Raw genomic sequence first — 21,838 nt, 5'->3', positions numbered from 1 at the left:
AAAAGGCTCTTTCCAGATGGCCAGACTGCTTGTTGAGAGCAGAACTGATGGCATTGCCCAGATTCCCAGTATGTCTACTCCTTTTCCAGCCAATGCTATGCTCTGCTTGAAGTTCCTCCTGAAGTATCTCATGTACATCAACATTCTGTCCTGACTTTTCGTATTGTTTAAATGTATCATATTTATTTATTTATTTTATTATTTGTATTCATGTATTTATTTATTGTGTATATATATGAGGTTTTTAAACCATATACATCTAATTTTAAGTATTAAATTAAATATTACATAAAATTCAAATATATTATATAAAACAAAACATTTTTTTTTTTACTTGGCACATCTAACATTGTCTTTTACAAAAGGGCAGAGTGGAAAAACAAACTCTGTGGGACTTTTCCCTGTGTTTGTTGCTGTTTTCTTCCTCAGTCAAAGGCTAAAAAAGGCAGTTTTCGATGTATGATTTATTTTTATATGTTTGCCGCTTCCTTTGAATCTGATCTAGTACAATAATGTCACCACAATGAATGAATTGACATTGCAAGATAAAATTTTAAATATAGTTTTCAGCTGTTAACAAACTGGTTCTATTATATTTGATTGCAATTAAAAGATTTGTGTGACAGAAATTGTGCCTTAATAATTTAGTTTAAATCACATATGTTGGACCAGGCTCAATGACTATTAAAAAAAGAAATTCTATGTTAGAAATATATTCAAGCCAAAGTGAACACTATTCACAGGTTTTGTTTGGGTAATTATTTAATGCCTTTATAAAATAACCACAGGGTGGCAATGTAACTCCATAGCTAATAAATTGAAAAAACTAGAGGGTCCAGATAAGACAATTCTGATGCATGAGTAAAGACATTTGTTGTGTATTATATGCTTATAATTTAGTAGTAGTATTTGAATATATTGGACATTGAACATTGTATAGCCTATGGTGTAATATTTCTTTGTATATTAATAGAAATGCATATGTCAGTTTAACCTAGAAGAAATATGAAACTAACACAAAGAAAATCATCACTGATTTATAGGTATTTTCTCTCTTTTTCTCTCCCTTTCAGAGCCCAGGAACCTGTCATCACTCTATCCCACAACTGTCCACTATCATTAACATTTGTGAGATGGGCCAAACTACAACACTCGGTCTTGAGCTTTGTTTTTGTTCATCAGTTTTCCATTGCGGCATTTATGTGGATGAATGGCCTTAGAAAGGTCAACGCTGAACACTGAGTACACACCTCGCTGTCAGAGGGGCATGGGGGAGAGGGGTAAGTGGCCATTTGTTTTGTGCAAACTCTTTTAAATGGCCGGAAATCTTCAAAAAGTGCTGGCAGAAGAGGCATGAGCATTGTAGGGCTCTCCATCACACTCTGGCACCGGTTGACACTAGAGCTGTTTAAGGGCTGACTTTTCCCCAGGCATCCAAAACTGCAGAGTGTGACTGCGGTTTTATTTCATGCAGTCAAATGGTAATGAAATGAAGGCTAATCCTACCTCAAAACATACACTGATACACCCCCCTCCCTCCCCTAGTTACAGTAAAATGTAAACATTTACAGAACAACCTGTACATTTTACAATATAAAACTGTAATTTACAAAAAGAAATAGGCTACTTAATAATTATTAAAATTAAAAAGCATCAAATATGAGCTGTCTTACAGGGAATTCTGGGAATGACAGTTTATGGATTTTCACTGTAAATGATTTGATTGTGTTCTTTTTTATTTCCAAAAATGGCACATTTAACAGTGCTTTACTGTAAAATTACGTAAAGTTAGATCTTTAAGGGAACTTACTGTTAACCAATTAACGTTTTTACTGTAGCATTTTTACAATCTTTTAAAGTTAAAATTACAATTACATTTTTACATTTTTATTGTCTAATGGAACATTTTAACTGTCTATCCAGATTGAGACTGATAGGCTATTGCTTTTATTCAACAGTTCAATAAACAAGAAGATATATTTAGTATTTCACATTGTAGCAAATTTTGCCCACTATATTTTTGCTGCGCTAATGAAAATAGCTCCAAACTAAGCCAAAGCAAATATGTTCCTGAGCAACACACGAGGTGTTTTTCATTCCTGCATGAATCGTTTAAGTGCATGATTCAAAGACTTTCTTATAAAGACAGTCCAATTGTTTCATTCTTAAAGGAATCAGTGGTATTGAAAAGAATCAGTTAAGAGGACTCCTTGACTCACTCAGGTTGTTTCATTCCTCTGAATCAGTCATTTTGAACGAATAGTTTGAACGAATGATTAGCTCATAAACACACATCACTTGTTTCGTTCTTGAAGTCGAAATTTTATCCACTCATCTTTGATCACCAAAATGACACATTTAAATGTTTTTTCCCTGATTTTTTTAATGCCTTGAAATAGCTTGAATGTACTCTACACCCTTGCCTCATTTAGTATACGCGGTTCTATGAATATGCAAATTAGCCCCGGCTCCACTCACTCACGCTAGCTCAGAGATCCACTCGTTGATGATCACACGTTGTCTTGATTGGTTCCAAGGTAGTTTGTGACGTCAGAAACACCAGCGATTTCAAACCGTTTTTTTGAGACCGTCTCAGTCATACTCAGCAATGGTGTTGACTTATGAATTTGCACATGGTTTGTCTTAAAGCAGCACTCAGTAGCTTCGGGATTTCTTCGCTGTATTCTCGCTTTTTGCTCGCAGGTTTCTCTCTAGAGCTCCCCCCACAGCTTCGGAATAGATATTTGACAACACTGTTGTAAAAACTCGTTGGTGATTCTCAGACACCAGAGGCTATAGATCAACGACATCAAAGCAGATGGGACATTCTTTAAAACGTCTTCTTTATTCGGGTTCGGACAGCGTGAGGGAGCGCAATAATGACAGCATTTTAGCAGATTTCTTTTGGCCGTAAAGCAATTGTTTACATCGCGAGACCTGATATCACGCGAGACTTCCTGACCTCGCCGGCTCAAAGTTGCAAGTGCGTATTTTCCGCTCACGGGCACCAGGGGGGTGCGAAACGACCACCATTCAACCCGAAATAAGTAATATAACCATTCCAATGACTCCAAAGCTGTTCAGGTAAGGTAAAAAAAGTTACTTAGTTCACCTTTAAAGCATATTAAAAACACCACATAGACATATAAACAACATTAAAAGCTTGATTTTCACCACAGGGTGACTTCAAATGAATCGTTGTTATTGAACAAATCAGTCAAGTGGATGATTCCTTGACTTAACCACTTAACTGGTAGTGGAATAAAAATGTATTTTAATGTTGTGATTTTTGAAAGGCGTGTCACTCGCGACACTTAAAAAACGCAATGCGCAAGTGCAATGCTCAAACACGTCTGCCTAGTGCATGTTTACATGAGGTGCATCCCGATTTGCGTACTTGTGCACTATTCTATGTTGTTTTGTAGTATAAATAGTGCGAGTAATGTGTTCACACTAAAAATTCCCAAAAGAAATAGAGCACTTTAAATACGCAGATGATTAATTAACCAGGAAATGTTGGACACTTCATGCACTGTCGCAGCTTTAATTTATGTAGCGGAAAGGGAGGGGCTGTCAGACTCTGTTGAATGACAAAATAACAACCTTATAAAAGTCATACAATACATGGTTAAGTACTGCATATGAAGACCTCCAATGCAAAAGCCTCTAAAAGCCACCTCTGAGATAATAATATAGAGTATACGTTCATCAAATACTTTCACTACTAAATCCCAGCCTGAAATGCCTGTACTTGGGTAGAAACCTATACATAGGAGCCTGATAAAAATGTTAGTATAAAAGAACAATTTTAGACGGACTTAGAGGCTTTTGCTTCTGAAGTCTTCATATAGTGTATAAGTGCACAGTGTAGTGTGTCATTTGGGACACAACTAAAGAAAAACAATGGACAATGGCCCCTTGTTATATCAGCTTATACAATCAAATGTATGTAATAGAACTGTAATGTATGCTGTAATGCACAATATAGTTACACCCTGGATCTGGGTGGAAAAAGACTGAACTGAAACCAATAACTGATGGTAACCTTGTTGAGGTTTCTCACCATTGAATCTTCAAAGAACAGCCTGTACAACAGAGAGGTGCATTTTTCACAGATGTTGTTGTTGTTGATTCTGAGGCTTGGACCAATGAGATGCAAATGGGTGCAGCCACATTAGCAGTGGTGCATTGGTTTTGTTTATGGGGACAGCAGAAGGATTATCCCCTCCAGTCCATTTCATTTGATCCATATGGCCCAAAAGGCCTTAGCTTCAGCTGTGCCGCAGCTTTGGAGCTACGGTTGAGTTTGTTATTGTCCCAACTCAGGCTGAATGCAGTGCTACAAATCCTGACAATATAATATGCGCAGTCAGTGCTCTCTCTACAATGACACGGACAGAAAAGCAAAGCTTCTTTAGTGTTCTGTTTGCTTGTTACAAATGTTGTGCATGCACACTGAGCAAAGTTTAATTTAATCTATCATTTTCATATGATTTCTCGGTGGAATCATCGATTACAGGGCTGTCATGATGAAGTCATATATCTATAGATTTGTGTCATCGTCTAAAAGTGGACCCCTTTCTCTCTATCTCTCTCTCTTCCCATGAGCAGGAGCTGAGTAGAGCGATTTACAGGCTGTCGGGTTGGCTTTGTTCCCGTGTAAGTCAAGTCTCGGTGGAGAAGAGACGCATCAGTGCTCCAAATGGCCCCAGCCGTCTCATTGCATTATCTTCAAATGGCACGTCTGATGGAGAAGTTAGAGAACAGCTCTCCTAGCTTCTCTCATTTAGAGATGCCTCCCTTATTAACATGTACTGCACCTAGATAGTTATGTATACTGTACGTTCGTGTGACAAGATTTTGGTATTTGTGCTATGTTATATGTCCTCTCAATCTCAAGGAACGGCTTGAGAATGAGATCAGCACTGCATTAATACTGGGTCACCTATTATAAAGGGCGATTATAAGGAAGCTTTGAAAGGTGAGAGAATCAACTCCTCATTCTGCCAGCGGCAAATGCATGATTGCCTGGAGGAAAAGGAGCTATGCACATGAAAACTTGTTGATGAATTCATGAATGCCTGCACTGAAACACTTATTTATTTAATAAATAATTATTATAATATATGTATTATAATATAATAATATAAGGTATCGTTGTTAAAGGAGAACTCCGGTCAATTTTAACATTGAGCTCATTTTTTTGTACATTTGGAGTGCTGTCAGTACAGAGAACAACGACAAAAATCGGTGTTGCCTACACCGTGTTATCCTCTTTTTAAAATTTGCACCCTGTTGACTTCAATGGGGCAAGTTTTAAACCTGCTTTTAGCCTCTTAACATCCTTGATGTGTCATTACAAGTGCACAGGTCATGTGAGTGATTCCTTCAGAGTGAACGCGGGTGAATCTGACAGTAGATGTGAAAGATATTAATAAAAATGATGTTTATTCAGTCAGCGCACATACCTGTATTTACATCCTGTTTTCGGTCGAAGTCCACAGTAGTCGATTGTCGAGTTCACGCGCGTGATCATAGGTACTAAACCTATGCGCGTGAACTCGACAATCGATTACTGTGGACTTCGACCGAAAACAGGATGTAAATACAGGTATGTGCGCTGGCTGAAATAACATCATTTTTTATATATTTCTTTCACATCTACTGCAGTCAGATTCAGCCGCGTTCACTCCGAAAGAATCACTCACATGACCTGTGCACTTGTAATGACACATCAAGGATGTTAAGAGGCTAAAAGCAGGTTTAAAACTTGCCCCATTGAAGTCAACAGGGTGCAAATTTTAGGCAACACCGATTGTAGGCAACACCGATTTTTGTCGTTGTTCTCTGTACTGACAGCACTCCAAATGTACAAAAAAATGAGCTCAATGTTAAAATAGACCGGAGTTCTCCTTTAAGGCACTTTCATAAATATTTGTATTTATTTATGAGTTATTTAGGCTATTTATTGTTATTCATTTATATGTATACAGAATGTAAGATTTTTTTTTTAATGCAAGTCTTTTATGCTCACCAAGGCTGGATGTATTTGATCAAAAAAACGTAAATTATTATAGTAACATTGTGAAATATTATTAAAATTAAGATATTCTATTTTAATAAAAAATCATCCTTTTTTCAGGATTAATAGAAACTTAAAAAAAAACAGGATTTATTTGAAATAGAAATCTTCTCGAACATTGTAAATGTTTTCACTGTCACTTTTGATCAATTTAGTTACTCAACTTTTGAACAGTAGTGTATATATGAAAATGGCTTATAATTTTTTCAAAGAGTTTCAGTGTTTTACATACATTTCAGAGACCTGTGATGTCCAATGAGAGCATTGGGTCTGAATAATATGAAGCCGCACTGGTGCCTGACTAACTGACAGTGTAAACATCGTAAAGCATCAACTTTTTCACGTGAAACTGACTGACAGACGGCAGACTCGGCCTTCGGGTTCTCCAAGCAATTTATCATCCTTATCCACACTGGGGTAATTTATCTGGCAGCACAGAGAAAATATCTTTACACTGTGGTTCTTATTGGAAAGACATCTTGATATTCCACTTTTCTACCTGTCAGGCGAGGTGCGTCGGCAGACAGAGGTGAGCCGACGACATTTTCTCCCCACGGTTTCTCTCATTTAACTCCATCAACGGATTCACCCTTGCCTGACATGGAGGTTTTACTAACTGAACTTTAACTTGAATAAAATGAAAAACAACTATCACACACCCGAATAGTATATTAAAAGAACATTTTCGTAAAAGAACTAAAATAGAAAAAGAATAAACACGTTTTATATGCGCGTGAGAGAAATCTCTCTTTTATAAAGAGTCCAACGAGGCCTTGTTGTTGCTAGGTATAGGATATTTTTAGGACAATAATTATATAGAGATAATTATATCTCAGATAGCAATTAATGGAATATAATTATCCACTACATAAAACCACAAAGCGTTCCAAGGTTGACAGATATCAGGCATCAACAGTGTAATGAAATCAGATATTTATAAGCATACACTGTTTACATATTATAGCCTGTCTGCTATTTTCAGACTGGAAAGATGCACATGTACAGAATTATGGAATTATTCTTCCAGTTTAAATTATGATTTTTGCAGACAAATAAGCACAAGATACAATTCAGTAGTACAATTTTATTTAAAACTAAAAAAAGTCAGCAAGTTGCAATTAAATTAGTTCAATGCACAATATATAGTTGTTTTACATTTTGGTATGTGATGCATACATTGTGCAACAACCTCTGATTACTCAAATATACATTAATGGCTTGTTCCAGACAAACAATAACACTTATTCTGTTCTGACGACACATCGATTTATACTTATCCCTATAAACATTTTCTCTTACTCTGTACACACGATAGACTGTCAAGAAGGCAAATATTGATATGTACATTCATGCAATACAATTCTGAGTATCTTTGTACAGTATAATACACATATATCTTCAGCACGTATAGCTTGTTGAACGGGTGAACGACTGTACAGTAGAGTGTGAGAATGTTTTACAGGATATGAAGAGGGATGTTTGTTTACATAAGCTTGTATTTTATGTAAACATCATTGCTCAGTTGTATATGGTTTTCTATTATGATTCATAGGTCAGTGTTACTGTATGCATGAACATTGCATCACTGTTTTCTAAATACAACAAGCTCCTGTCTATAAAACAGATATTTAGATACACTGGATATACAGTTCTAATAAAAATGAACTAAACAATAGAGAGGGTCTGATTGAGAGTGACATTACAAGCTAAATTTAGGGTTAAGCTTGTTTGATGAATCACCTTGATACATCTTTGAAGCATCCACTAACCCACATGAAATCACAGTATTAACCACTTCAAAAATAGCTATAAACCATCTTAGTAAAAGTATGATAAGTACCATCCTAGATTTTAAGAGTTGCCAGAGGGGTCAAGAAGGGACTTGATGTGAATCTAGGATGATTTGCAAGCATTCCCAAGACTCGAGATGGACAACAGGCCACAAATGATGACATGATTATCAAATCCAGTTACACAAGAGCACTGTTTTCTGTTATATTAACCTCACTGATTTCTGTTAGAGGAAATGGCTAATGTAAAAATCTTTAAGTTCTAGAAAAAAACAAATAATTTAAAGTTGAAATTGAACATTTATTAAAAAGTGTTTAATTTCATTTTACCTTTTTATTTCTTGCTTCCCATTTGCAATATGTCTAATTGGTGCAAAATGATGGACCACTTTCATATACAAATGTTCAATATTTGAGAACGGCTACTGAAAGGTAAACTGATTCTGGACATCCATCATATTGTGTCCATTACATAAATATATTATAACACAGAAAGCCAAACTTCTATATTATTTAAAAAAAAGTTAGAGAGTGTGTCTATGTTATGACTTTTAAAATCTCAACTACTCAAACAATTATTCATCTCAAAATTAATAGTTAATCCGTATTTCATACTGTACATAATGTTGTCTAAGCAGCCAGACATTGCTTGGACATTCACAAAAACTATACATTTCAGTTTTTGGTGTCTTTTATCTTTATAATTTGACAAAAAAATGTAATATCAGCTATTTATCAGCCATAACATGAAACATGATTGATATTTTTCACATGTAGGCTACATCAGCCATATTTAGCTTGTTTAAAACGTATACATATCTATAGAATGATCAAACTTCAATCAGCTAACTAATAGCAATGCTAACGCTAGCATTGTGTTTTTGTATTATCAGCATGCACCTCAAAAACTCTATCCTTTCCCAATTGCATAGTAACACAAACCGCAACAAATTTCTGGATGTTTTCTTGTTCTCTATTGTATATTTGGTACACAAGTGCAGGACGAACCAATCCATTTGGACGCTCTAACGGACTCTATTAAAACAATGGGGCCAAATGCGTAATTTATCCATTCAACACGTTTACACGATCTACATGAGGTGAGAGAACCCTTAATGTTCAATGAGGGACACTGCAGAGAAAGAGTTAAAGACAAAAGAAGACAAGAATTTAAAAACATCATTGCATTCAACAGAAAGTGCATGCGTTTATTTTATTTGTTGGTGTTGTATATTGTCATCAGGTTGAGTCTCGTGATACTCGTGCAGCTGCCAACATTGCTAGGAGTTTCCAAGTCTCCTCAAAGCCTGCTTATACTTGCCTATACAGTCTTTTCTTTAAACATCGTTCTATGTCCCAAGAAGGGCAGCCATGCGGTTTACAGTTCTTAAATTCATAATATACCTTGCGTCCTTCTCATAAACCCAGAGAGACGGTGGTGCTGTAGCGAACAGAATGTTCAGCTGTACATGCCTTGCTGTAACATGGCCACTATACTCCAGTGTTATTGGTTTCCACTACCTGCTGTTTACAGCGTGAGCTCATGGCATACTCCCCTCGGCTTGTGCCATTCTCTTCTTTTCGGAGGGGTTTCCTGGAAAAGAGAACAAAAAGAGGACACTTCAAACAACTATTTTTGCTCAGAGTGAGGATGCTATTGATCGGTTGTAGAGGCCTGAGCTAAGTCAAATGACATACAATGTCTCAAAGGCAAACAGGCAAAACGGAAAACTAGGACATGCAGATAGTAGGGTTAAGATGGCCCCCTAAAGATCAGTGTGCATTTACTTTCCTATTTAGACGCAAGTTTAGCATGTGCAGGAGGTTGATGCATCAGCCAAGTGAGTTAAGGAAAATGAATGGAAGCATTTGCTAAGCAGTCACAGCACAAAATGTGAATTATATTAAGCATTTGTTTCTACTAACATGTTTTAAAGTGTCATTAATGTTATATACACTAAATCGACTACTCTATTTAAAATTGTTTTGACAATTTAGTTAAATAATTGAATAACCGATGTCAAACAAAACAAAATCCCAATAAAAAAGGTTCATCTGAAATGGAAATGTATTCTGACTTATACAGTATACAGGCATGCAGTGTTTCCCCAATCATTTTTTTCAGGGACCCCTGAAGACCCCCGAAACTACTCGTGTCGCGGAGCGGGCGTGTTACGGGTACGTGGTGTTGTCATAGCCTTCAGAAGCTGAGTAATAAAGCTCTCTGCCAGACCTGTTTTACACCATAAATATTTTAGTAATCAAAAAGCATGCCTAATTAATTGAAATCATGAAACTTTTACAATTATTTCATGTGAATATTTACATATTTAATTGCCAACTTTAAACAAAGATATGTCATGATAGCAACAATTCAAATTGAATAATTAGCCTATAGTTTTTAAAGCAAAGATGTCTGAAATATACACCATTACTGAATAATAACCCCATGAATTACATTAACTATTATATTTTAAAAGTGTTGAGATGAGATTTTGTGCCATCTATGATCAAGGGAATAAATTAAGGTTCATCATGCCCCATTTTTACCTGACCTAAAGCAGGTTCAATTTGAATCTCAATGTTTTCTGTGTACTATATTTGTTCTATTTTTCTGCAAGCCTAAGTGCATGTGGCACTTTTGGACCCTCCTTGAGACACTAACAAAGTCTGGGTTGATAAACAGCAGCACAGGTTATCAAAGTGAGTTATTCTGCAGTTTAAATGACTTCCCGCAAGCCGTAATGGCTGCTAGACTTAAAAAGATGTGGTATGCACCCGGCCTGTCCATTCTTTATTACAATTTGAAATATACAACCTGCCTGCAGCCAATTGCCTTCATAACTGCATTAAAAACCCAGAGCTGCCCAAACAGCAGAGCATGCAGATCCAATCTGTTGAGATTTTGTTAAATCATGTTACATATTGACTTATTGGTAGAGAGGGCCTGAGATAAAAGCTGGTTATGTCGAGAGATGGATGCTAGGGATACATATTTTGTAAAATACCAACATGAATATAAGTAAAGGTTTAGAATAGTTGGGGCATATGCTTCAGCATTCACAAAGTCAGGATGCATTGACGGAACAGATGTACGAAAAGCAGACATGAATGCAGCAATCAACAATGTTCAATAAGCTAATGGAGTACACTGATGCCAAGCAACCACGTCACCTCTAAGAAAGACACGTCCGTACAATAGGGCTCAACGGCTGGCTTCCAGAAGTGAAGATGCCAGTCAGAATCTCCATTGTGAAAATGATTTTCAACAATACCTAATAAATATTTCAAGACACCCCTAATATAACTCCGAAGTTAAGTGCTAGCGTGTGCCTATATAGAAGCCATTAGTCCGATGCCTTTTTTTTAGAAAATCCAAATTAGTTTAAGTGAAATCCACTTCAGCCTTTTACCATGGAAACGACACTTAAGTTGACAATGCAATCTCACTAAATTCACAAACTATTGAAATTTCTATCAAACTTCTAACTAGGAAATAACACACAGCACAACAATGCAATAAATACTACGATATACACTACTGTGTATTGCTTAATATGTGGAAACTGTATAATTAGCAAGTTCAAAAGAACAGCATTTATTTGAAACAGAAATCTTCTGTAATATGTAACCCTGGACCACAAAACCAGTCACAAGCAGCACGGGTATATTTGTGGCAATAGCCAACAATACATTGTATGGGTCAAAATGTTCGTAAATTCGTGAAGATCATGTTCCATGAAGATATTTTGTAAATTTCCTACCGTAAATATATAAAACATTTATTTTTGTGAGTGAATGCAGCACAGTCGCGAACATAAATGGACAACTTTAAAGGCGATTTTCTCAATGTTTAGATTTTTTGGCACCCTCAGATTCCCAGTTGTATCCCGGCCAAATATTGTCCTATCCTAACAAACCATACATCAATGGCTTATTTATTCAGCTTTCATATGATGCATAAATCTCAATTTCACAATTGTGACCCATGTGACTGGTTTTGTGGTTCATATTGTCTTTACTGTCACTTTTGATCAATTTAATTATCAAAATTTGATTAATTTCTTAAAAAAAAATAAAAAATGTTTTGAACAAAATGTAAATTACACAATACTAAGTATTTACATAAAACATTATTTTTTAATGTTCTATGGGAAGACATGCATGATTGCATCTGAAGTCACAATTATTAACATACGGTACATATGGTATTCAAAGATCCTCCCATTTATTAAAGTGTTGTTAAACAAATTTAATAAAAAAATTATTTTCCACCAGAGATGGCTGGGTTTCAAGGCTTAGACCTTTGTGGAGAAAATAAATGTGAATTAGATGGAAACGCTTCCGAAACCCAGTGTCGGCCAAGTTACTAAGTTACTAAAACTAATTAATTCCTAGCTACTAATTACATCTTCAACTGTGTAATTCGATTATTGTACTAATAAATCTCTCTAAAAAGTATTACATTACTTATTACTTTCTATATACTATCCCATATCAACCTCGACCAGTTTAACAATACAATGATAGACATGACACTGCTCTTTTAATTCTTTCAAATAAAAAATATAAAATGGCATAAATTATTCTTGAACTGACCAAAATATTTAAAGGTAGAAGGTTAAATTAAAAACATACAGTACATTTTAATGTTAGATGTTAAATATTGATGTTAAATTCACTATTGTTTTATATAGAATTGTTCTATAGAGTATAAAGTATTTAATGCAATTTCATCAGAAGTATACTGTAATTAAATTACAGTAAATTTAAGAGTATTCCTTTACTTTTTCAAAGGAAAAGTAATTAAATGACAGTAAATAATGACTTGGTAATGCATTACACCCAACAATAACAAAAAACCCATAAAAAGTGTGCGGCTAGTAAGATCAACAGTAAACTCGCCAAAAACTTGAACAATAATGAACAAAAATTCTAAATACCAATACGAGAGATTCCACATCACATCAACGATTAGGTCAGGAAAAAATATAAATGATCATGAGAAAGAAAACAACCTGACCTTTACAAAGCCCATCTCTACTGTCTGCAGATCTCTGGGGTCTGTCTAGAGGACAAGTCTAATTTCATAAACAGAGCTTGAGCTCATTAAAATTGACCTGTTTCTTCCAGAGAAATACACATATGAGATAGCAACTTGTTGAAGGCAGGCTGTTTTTGCCGACAGAATAAGATAAAGAGCTTTTTTTTTTCATCTGACTCATATTAAATGTCATTTGAGTGTGGAGCTGCGCTACGGCTTCAACATCCATCCCTTGAATGTGATAAATTGTGTGTTCTATCGGTATGACAAGGCCATGCCTGAGCTATATTGTACATACATAGTGAACTGTCTCTGTGAAATTTAAATCAAAGAGACAGAATGACTGTAAACCTATTAATTATGATCTATGGGGTGTTCATTTTCATCAGGAGTTGACAATTCTGTCAACTTGATTTATGCAAAAAAGCAATGATGCAACCACATCCACCGATGGACCCCTGGATGTGCACTACTGTTCAAAAGTTTGGGGTCAGAAATGAATTATTTTATTCAGCAAAGGGGGGCATTACATGGATCAAAAGTGACGGTAAAGACTTTTATAATTTCTGCTTCAAATAAATGCTGTTCTTTCAAACTTATCAACATGCATCAAATAACCCTGCAAAAAAAACTGAAGAGGCACAACTGGTTTCAACATTGATAAGGAATGTTTCTCGAGCACAGAATCAGCATATTAGAATGATTTGAGGGATCATGTGACATTGACAGTAAAGCTGAATTTTCAACATACTACAATATGGAAACAGATATTTTAAATTAACGATATTACTGTGTTTATGATTAAATAAATGTAGCCTTGGTGAGCAAAAGAGACTTTTCCAAAACATAAAAAAAAAAAAAAAACTTTTGAATGGCAATTTGAAAGGGATAGTTAAAAAAAGACAACATTTTAATTTCTGTCTAAAAGTTTTTTCTCCCTAGTCATGGCAAAAAGTTGAAACATTCTTTAAAATATCTTCTTTTATGTTCTGCAGAAGAAGAAAAAGCCATACACTCTGGAACAACAAAAGAGTGAGTAAATGACAGAATATACATTATTGTGAGAACAATCCCTTTAAATAATAATTAGGCTATTTGCTATGTTGATGGATTGAACATAGACCTAGTTTCATCCTCTTCAGCTTCTAGAAAAGATCTAGTAAAGGGCTCCAGACTGCAACCACCTTTTTTTCTTGCCGGTGCGACTGAATGTTTTTAAATGTCGCACTGTTGTGACCACCGCACTGTTGTGACCACCGCACTGTTGCGACCACCGCACTGCCCAGAGCTGCTATTTCTGTTGCATATGAAAAACATCAAACGCCAAACAAAATGAAAGCGGAATGAAACCACACTTCTCATTTGAGCTGCGCAGCATGGACAGTTTATCAGCTCGGACCAATATTAGACAGCGTAACGCGAGCTCAGAACAGGTTTACTCGCCAGTCGATCTCGATCACATGACAGTTACTACACAGCAGCGCTGGCTGGGAGATCCAGTGAAAAGTGTTTGAATTAGGCGCATTATTAATAACATTGCTGCAAGATCTAGTGAAAAGCATTCAAATTGCCAACATCTAAACATCTATAAACATCTCAACTCATGCTCAGTGCTTTACTGTCAAATGTGCATTTCCAAAAAATAAACATGTAATATTATTAGTTACTGCACTTATTAGTGCAAAATAATAGTCATTTTATGATTAAAAATCCCTTATCATTAAATTAGTCTGGAGCCCTGTAGTATTTCAAATACAGCTATACCTTCAAATGAATTCCACTAAGTCTTTTCAAGATTGATTAAATGTTTAGAGGTAGCTTGCGCTCATCTGTTGTGATAAACACAGTCTCTGTCTCTTGGGCAGGACTGATGAGACAATCCCGTAGCTCTGCAGGGGCCATCTGTCACAAGATGCCCCAGGCTGCAGGGCTTTCCTATAAAGACATCCTCTCGCTTTGCATGATTTACACATGGGAAAAACTCTGCCTCATCTGATTTTTGAGGGGTGGAGTGGGGAAGAGGGAGATGGGAAGAAAACAAGATCTTGCTTCCCTCTGTCTTTCAGAGATAAACACTCGGGGAGAAATAAAACAGTCACATAATCCTTGGGTGCATATCGAGGTCACTTAAGGACTGGTCTTCGTCTATTCTACGCTTGACCGCTAGACAACTGATGAACAATTCGATGGAAATGGAAAATGTAGATTTGATAATGAACAGTCAAGAATCTCCAGGCAAAAAGGCATATGACGGGTAAAAAAGACTCTTTGGATTGATCACATCATGCAAGTCTTCTTAATTCACATACACTCTGTCTGGAAGTCTACTGCATACAATTACTGTTGATGCCTTTTCAGCTCAACAGTAATTTTCCACTGAGAGCTTGTTTCTGTCCCCCCTCCAACCTGCTAAAGGCTCATGGCAACTCCAGCAGTCGTGTGGATGTCCCTCGAGTCGTGTTGCTCTACTGCACCATGTGCAGATGCCCTGACAGTCGCCCAGTTTCTCTGTGGACCACTTATGTAACGTGCCAGGACGGGAAGCTGAAACTCTTTTATCTTTCCCCTGAATCAGCACTGAGCGTACTCACTCGCACACCCTCTCTCGCTCTGTTTCTGCTCTCTTTACCACCTTTTCTCACTGATTAACAGCAGCACCTGAGAGGTCCTCGTGGCCATTCCCCAGACATTTCAGTACACTGTTCGGTTGCCTGGATCTTACGCGACCTCTCCTCTGAGGTCGACAAATAAATCCTGTGGGAAAACGTGGGCCGAAAATGTCTCTGGGACTGAAATAAATGCTGATCTGGATGGATACGTTCTGAAGCATAGCTGAAGTTAGAAAAACAAGTGATATCTTATAGAGCCATTCTCTTCCTGTGTACAGTAGATGCTGTAGATTATTTATACTGCAGTGACAGAGATTAAGCAATTACTGATTCAGCCTTTCCTATTTGATTTGGAAGAATTTAAAGTTTGGTTAGAGACATGCTGTGATGGGATGAAAATTAAATGCCAAATGTCAACAAATTATGTTGTATATATTTCTATAATGTGAAATAAAAATGAAAAGAAATCTGTGCAACTTCCTTTTTTTTAGGTTTGGATGCAAGGTAGGCAAAAAAAAAAAAAAAAATTCTTTAAATACAAAGACAAATTATTATACACTCAAAGGTTTCCTGTTTAGTGAACACATGGTTGGATGCTCAGTGGTGCAAATTTGTCCTTTCTTGTTGAAAATATGGCCAAAAATATCGCTGCAGTACCAAAAACAGCCACATCCTCACCTCCAAATGTGGAACTGGGCCCTCAATAATACATGACGTGTAGTACACACATGGCGAAGAGCTACACAAAACATTACAGGTAGAGGTAAATATTTTATAACCTTGCTCTTTGGAATATGCATCAGAATGTATTCATTCCCTCTGAAAATAAACAGAGCGGGCTGAGATTGTTGCCACATGACAGTAGGTTCAATGGATAATGTACTGTAAATGATCTGTTATGCAGTACATGGTAATGTCCTCATCATATCTTAATTAAGTGGACATAATATGTAACCATTTTTTTCAAGATGTCATTAATCATATTAATCAGTAATTTAAAACCCGACGTAATTTTCTTTACCTTTTGTTTACAATCACTATCTAGACAACTGTCCACAAATGCTACGAATGTTGACAAATTTGACATCTCTTGAAATGTCTAGGGGTTTAGCTTCAGTACACGGTCTCTGTTTTATGATAGACATGCTTACGCAACAGTAATATAGTAATTCCTTCAAAACATACAACAACTGTACACATACTCCAAAGAGAGCAGAGAAGATTTGAGTTTGAGTTCAGGTATGTCATGATTGTGGCTTAAAGGGGGGTGGTGGGTGGGTCTCACATGGTTTAAGCAAATGTAGAAGTTAATAATAAAAAACAAAACATTGGATTGAACTGATGTTTCCATTTTTCTCTTCTAACATGACAATCAGGCAAATGTATTTAAAAAATTTGAACCGTGGTAATATTTTGTTAATGTTTTAAACATTTAAGCATGTTTTCACCAGTATTGTTAATTGGTGATCATGATAATATCTGTAATGTTTTGTGGTATTAGTTGGAATGTCTATCTTTAAAAAGGTTCATAAAATTAACATATATCAAAATTAACATCAAGCTCATGTAAAATAACTGTCAATCCCTCACAGAGCGATTATTTTAGGTCTTTATATCCATCCTGTTAGGAATCGGGTTATGTTTCTTGTAATTTCTTGTAAAATGTAAGTGCCTGACCTTAACCAAAGCATTTTTATGAAAGTCTTATACACTCTTTTATAGAAATTACAACACAAGATTTTTCAAAAGTTGGAGAGTTCAAAAGGTACTGCATAACAGAAGTTGTCCAATAGTACAACATTTAGAAATGCCTAAAAACGTTTATCATTCTCAACTAATACACTCAAATATTAAATATTAATAAGAAAAGTCATCCATGGTGTCTGTGCACATTTTTACCCTGGGGATATGTCATGTAGAGTGTTGTCGAGAGGCTTGAGAAAAGCTTAGGAAAGGCTCAGTACAAAGGAGTGGTTTTCAAAATGCCAGTTGTGGTTTATTTTAGAAACAGCATTTCTTAATGTGCAGTCCACAAAGTAAAAAAAAAAAAAAAAAAAATCCTTAATGCAACAGATACTGGTGCTAAAAACAAAAGAAAAATGCTGTGAGCATCAAAACTGGCACTGAACAATGCCTAGTGGCACATCCACAAAATATCAATGTCTCACCTCAGACAGGTTCAAACGTTTGTACAGTATATACAAGAGGCAACCTCTCAAACATGCTCAGACAATGGTTTAAATATACAGGTTTCCCGCCAAACACTAGTGGGACGAACCATTGTCACGGGGTGGAAACTTTCCCCGTGACACTCAACACTCAATTACACAGCAAACCATTGGCACCTAAATAATCAAGAACTCATTTCTGACATGCAATAATCATAATACAAACATGCATAACATACAAACACACATTCACACATTTAAAGGGATACTTCACCTCTGGAAAGATGAATGTGTATTTAAAATGGGTCATTTATGTAGAAGAAATGTGAAATAATTTTTCTAGACTGAGAAAAGCCAGAAAATGTATTTTTGGCTTATGTGGATGAAAGACAACAACTCCCAGAATGCACTTGCTTCGCTGCCCTAGGAGGCCACTCCCAAGCCACGCCTACCGGTAAGAGAGCGCAGTTTGAAACAACAAGGCTAGGCTACTAGTGAGTCTCAGTGACGAGTCTGCCCAGGATTTCGAGATTGCCCAAAATATCTCTCACGGAGGAGCGGGAATTTTCTTAGCAATGTTAAAACGCACATCAACCGATCACTTGTTAAGCGTTTATGTAAACACTACATTCAGATTCACCAATCGGAATGAATTCAGTTAGATTGCAACAAAAGGTTTGCATGTAAACAATGAATGGCGACTGCAGAAAGCAAAAGCCGAATCCCGGACATTTTGGACGATCTCGACGGCCGGACATGTCCGGGAAAAAGCGGATGGTAACCCCTACTACTCAGCTTTCTCCTACTACTCAGCTTTCTCCTACTACTCAGCTTTCTCCACAGAATAAGAGCCTGCTAGCTTAGCTTCCAAAAAAAGATGGCTGACACCATGTGTACATTCTGTGAGTGAGATCCCACCCTTTATGGGCGGGTTGAACACATGCGGAACAGCTCCTACTACTGGCTGTAGTCTTTAGCCTCTGGCCAAAAAATCCTCCGATGACGCAAAATGACGATTTTTGCGTCATCGGAGGATTTTTTCCAGACAAAAAAATACAGAAATCTCTCGTCTCAGGGGGATATGAGGATGGAAAGCACGGTAATTCGAAAATACTACAGGTTTTCTACTAATACAAAGTTTAATGCTAAATCCTGAAGTATCCCTTCACCACCTCATTGCTCTTATGTCTCTTCCCTCTTAACAAAATGGTACTTTCTGGCTAGCACTAGGCTGGCACTCTAGTGATGATGTCATTAACCTAGTTCATCATCACAGGATAAAAAAAAACAAAGGTTGATAGTACATCATTTTGCAAATACATTTTACACATTATCACAGCACTATTGTTATGAACATTAATATTACAAAGGCAATTTTAGCCTTCTTAGCCCCAGTGTCTCTTAGAGCACTTTAAATCCAAGCCTGAGTCTAATTAGCATTTCAAATGTGACTTAAAGGTATAGCGGAGGATTTTCTTTTTCCGGGTGGGTAGTGTAAACTATTGGTCCACCTAAGTGTCAATCATTCTGGTGATATGTTTACGTAAGGCCGTCGTACGTGCTCATCCCTTAGTTTTCGCTTTCTGCGCATGCGCACTTTCAGGTGTTTATATGTGTGGTGAGCTAGAGCTAAGCCATTCATTGAAGCTCGCCGTTTCACCGGGTCGTTTGAAAATGTCTGAGGGTCGCAAGAGAAAAAGTTTGTACGAACTGTATGAGAAGAAGAGAAAGGCCTCAGAAGAGAGAAACAAGATCAGAGTGTTTTTGGGAGATTGTTTCACACGATGGCGTGCGCTGAAAACACAGGTTAGGCTTCCCACTGATGCCTCAGTCGCGAAGTTTCTACTCGACAGGTAAGTTTGGCATGCTATTTGGAGAAAAAGTGCAAATCTTCTTTTGGAAAGTAATCTTGTATGAGCGATGCCGACAGCAACTTGTAAACAGAGCGTGCACGAGGAGAACCTCGCACACGTTTAATAGGCGTTCCCTCTCGGGAGCAGGTAGAGTGTTGCGCATGTGCATTTTTTCAAAAAGTGGAGAGGGCGGTTCTTATCTAAAATTCGGAAAGATCCTCCGCTATACCTTTAAGTTCACCCAAAAAGTTATTTTAGGATGTATTGACACTATGCATGACAGCATTTAACAGTGCTGCATGTTCAGCAGAGCTAAGAGAAGAAAAAAGACAGCTTGAAGTTGTGTTTACACATCCTATCCAGACTGAGGCTTCTGAAAGTCCATTTGTTTAGAGTCTTCATTATCATAATTGCACTAACGTTCAATGACCGGGATGCTTTATCATTCGTTTACAGTGGTCAAAAATTCACGAAGCACCCCATTTCTCTCCTCTAAGATCTATTCTTCACTATATGCACTGAGCAACTGTTCAACAAAACTGCTTTAGCTTTCCCCTCCAGTGCCTCTAATTCCATTAAACTCATCACAATAAGTGAGCCGCACCGGTCTTCAGCATGCAGAAGCCATAAAGCAATGATTGGGGTAATAATCCGAGCCTTCACTGGGACATTTTACCGAGTGTTTGAAGAAGCACCATTCGCGGTGCATCGGTCATTGGGCATAGCTAAATGATGTGTTCGCATGCATATAAAGGAAGGCATTAAACATGTCTCTCTCTCTTCATTTTGGCAGACTGGGCAAGCTCATTAGCGGAGAAATAGCTGCCAGCTGGGTTTTCCTTTGGGAGTTGGCTTCCTTATACCAAGTTCTCAGGCAAAAAAAGAGGCAATGTGTAACAAACGAATTTACCAAGTGAAATGATTCCAAAACAGAGAGCTCATAACAAGTCCCCATTTAATAGCCAGGAGGGGATGTTCCACAGCTTTCATAAATAAAAGATTAATTTCCAGAAGACTGGAATGTTTTAACATTAACAGCTTGGATTCCACCTCCACTTAGTTTCACTTGAAAATCTGAATAGTATCAATTTAATGAGAGTAGCTTCAGGATGTCATGAACCAGGCCAAATATAGTCCAGCGATAGTTACCACATGGATTCTGGTTGTTGTTGTTTTTTTGGGGTGAAGCAATCAGTTCTGGCCCTGGATGCCAAATGGTCAATAATTAAAGCGGTAATTTCTCTCCCTTTTGGTCATGAGAATAACTAGGGATGTCCCGATCCGATCCATGTCATCGGTATTGTGCCGATACTGGCCCAGAACGCTAGATCGGAGATCGGAGGGGAGAAAAAAATATGATCCCATACCTATTAGGGGTGGAACGGTACATGTATTCGTATTGAACCGAAACGGTACGTGCGTCACGGTTCGGTGCATTGATTTACACGGAGAATACACGGTATAAAAATAAATCAAAACTCGCGTGCACATTAATTAATGTAATGCGGAACAACTGTTAGATGCGCGCACAGGTGCGGGTTCTTTAGGGACACCTAATCTGTAGCCCCGCCTTAGCTCTGAACGTGCGTCTATTTCGCTTCAAACGCTTGCTTTGGACGCGCGAATGGATTCAAAATGTTCAAGCGTCGAACTAGACGCGATAGACACAAATTTGACGCTCTATTCGCGTTTGGTGTGAACGCAGCATAATGAACAGGCTGCGATGTCAAGATTGCAATGCTGGAATGTGAGTGTGTGTCAGAGAGAGAGAGAGAGGCACTGGCGCGATCGAACAGTGGAAACATAAAAACATACTCCGTCATTTTGTTCATACAGGACATCATTAAAACTGCAAAGTGTTTAGCCTACTTATATTTGTGTAAAACACAACATTGTGCTTTTGTCAAACTAAACTCGTCACACTGTAACCTACAACTGTCACCCAACCAAAATCACACACACACACACACACACACACACACACACGCTGTTTAAAAGCAAAAATTATCTCATCTTTTGGACATTCATCATATTGCATTGGTTTTCATTTCTTGTCCTAAAACAGAGCACTAATCTATTTTTAAGTTACACATTCTACATTGATTAAAAAAGAAAATCAAATGCGTTTTTAATGGTAGTATTATTTTATACAGAAATAAATTATTTATAATTCAGATGAGAATAAAGTTAAAGTTAATAAAAATTTTAAGGAAACAAATATATTGATCTGAAATATAGCAAATTAATTTTAAATTCATTCAGGTACAATTACCAAACATATCTCAAGGTCTT

General features: G+C 37.0%; 1 protein-coding gene across 2 annotated transcripts in view; it reads right to left on the bottom strand.

Annotated features, from left to right (window-relative positions):
- Positions 1–7,153: 7,153 nt before the first annotated feature.
- Positions 7,154–21,838, bottom strand: part of prima1 (proline rich membrane anchor 1) — a 42,232-nt gene continuing 27,547 nt past the window's right edge. For both annotated transcript variants that reach the window (XM_084432409.1, XM_084432408.1), the window contains exon 4: positions 7,154–9,466. In XM_084432409.1, coding sequence (XP_084288535.1) covers positions 9,364–9,466 — 103 coding nt within the window. In that variant the 3' untranslated portion in view covers positions 7,154–9,363. The remainder of the gene's footprint in view (positions 9,467–21,838) is intronic.

This window comes from Rutilus rutilus, assembly GCF_951802725.1.
Source record: "Rutilus rutilus genome assembly, chromosome: 15".
Lineage (NCBI taxonomy): Eukaryota > Metazoa > Chordata > Actinopteri > Cypriniformes > Leuciscidae > Rutilus > Rutilus rutilus.
The sequence above is the reverse complement of the archived record's forward strand: the minus strand, read 5'-3'. Positions and strand labels throughout refer to the sequence as shown.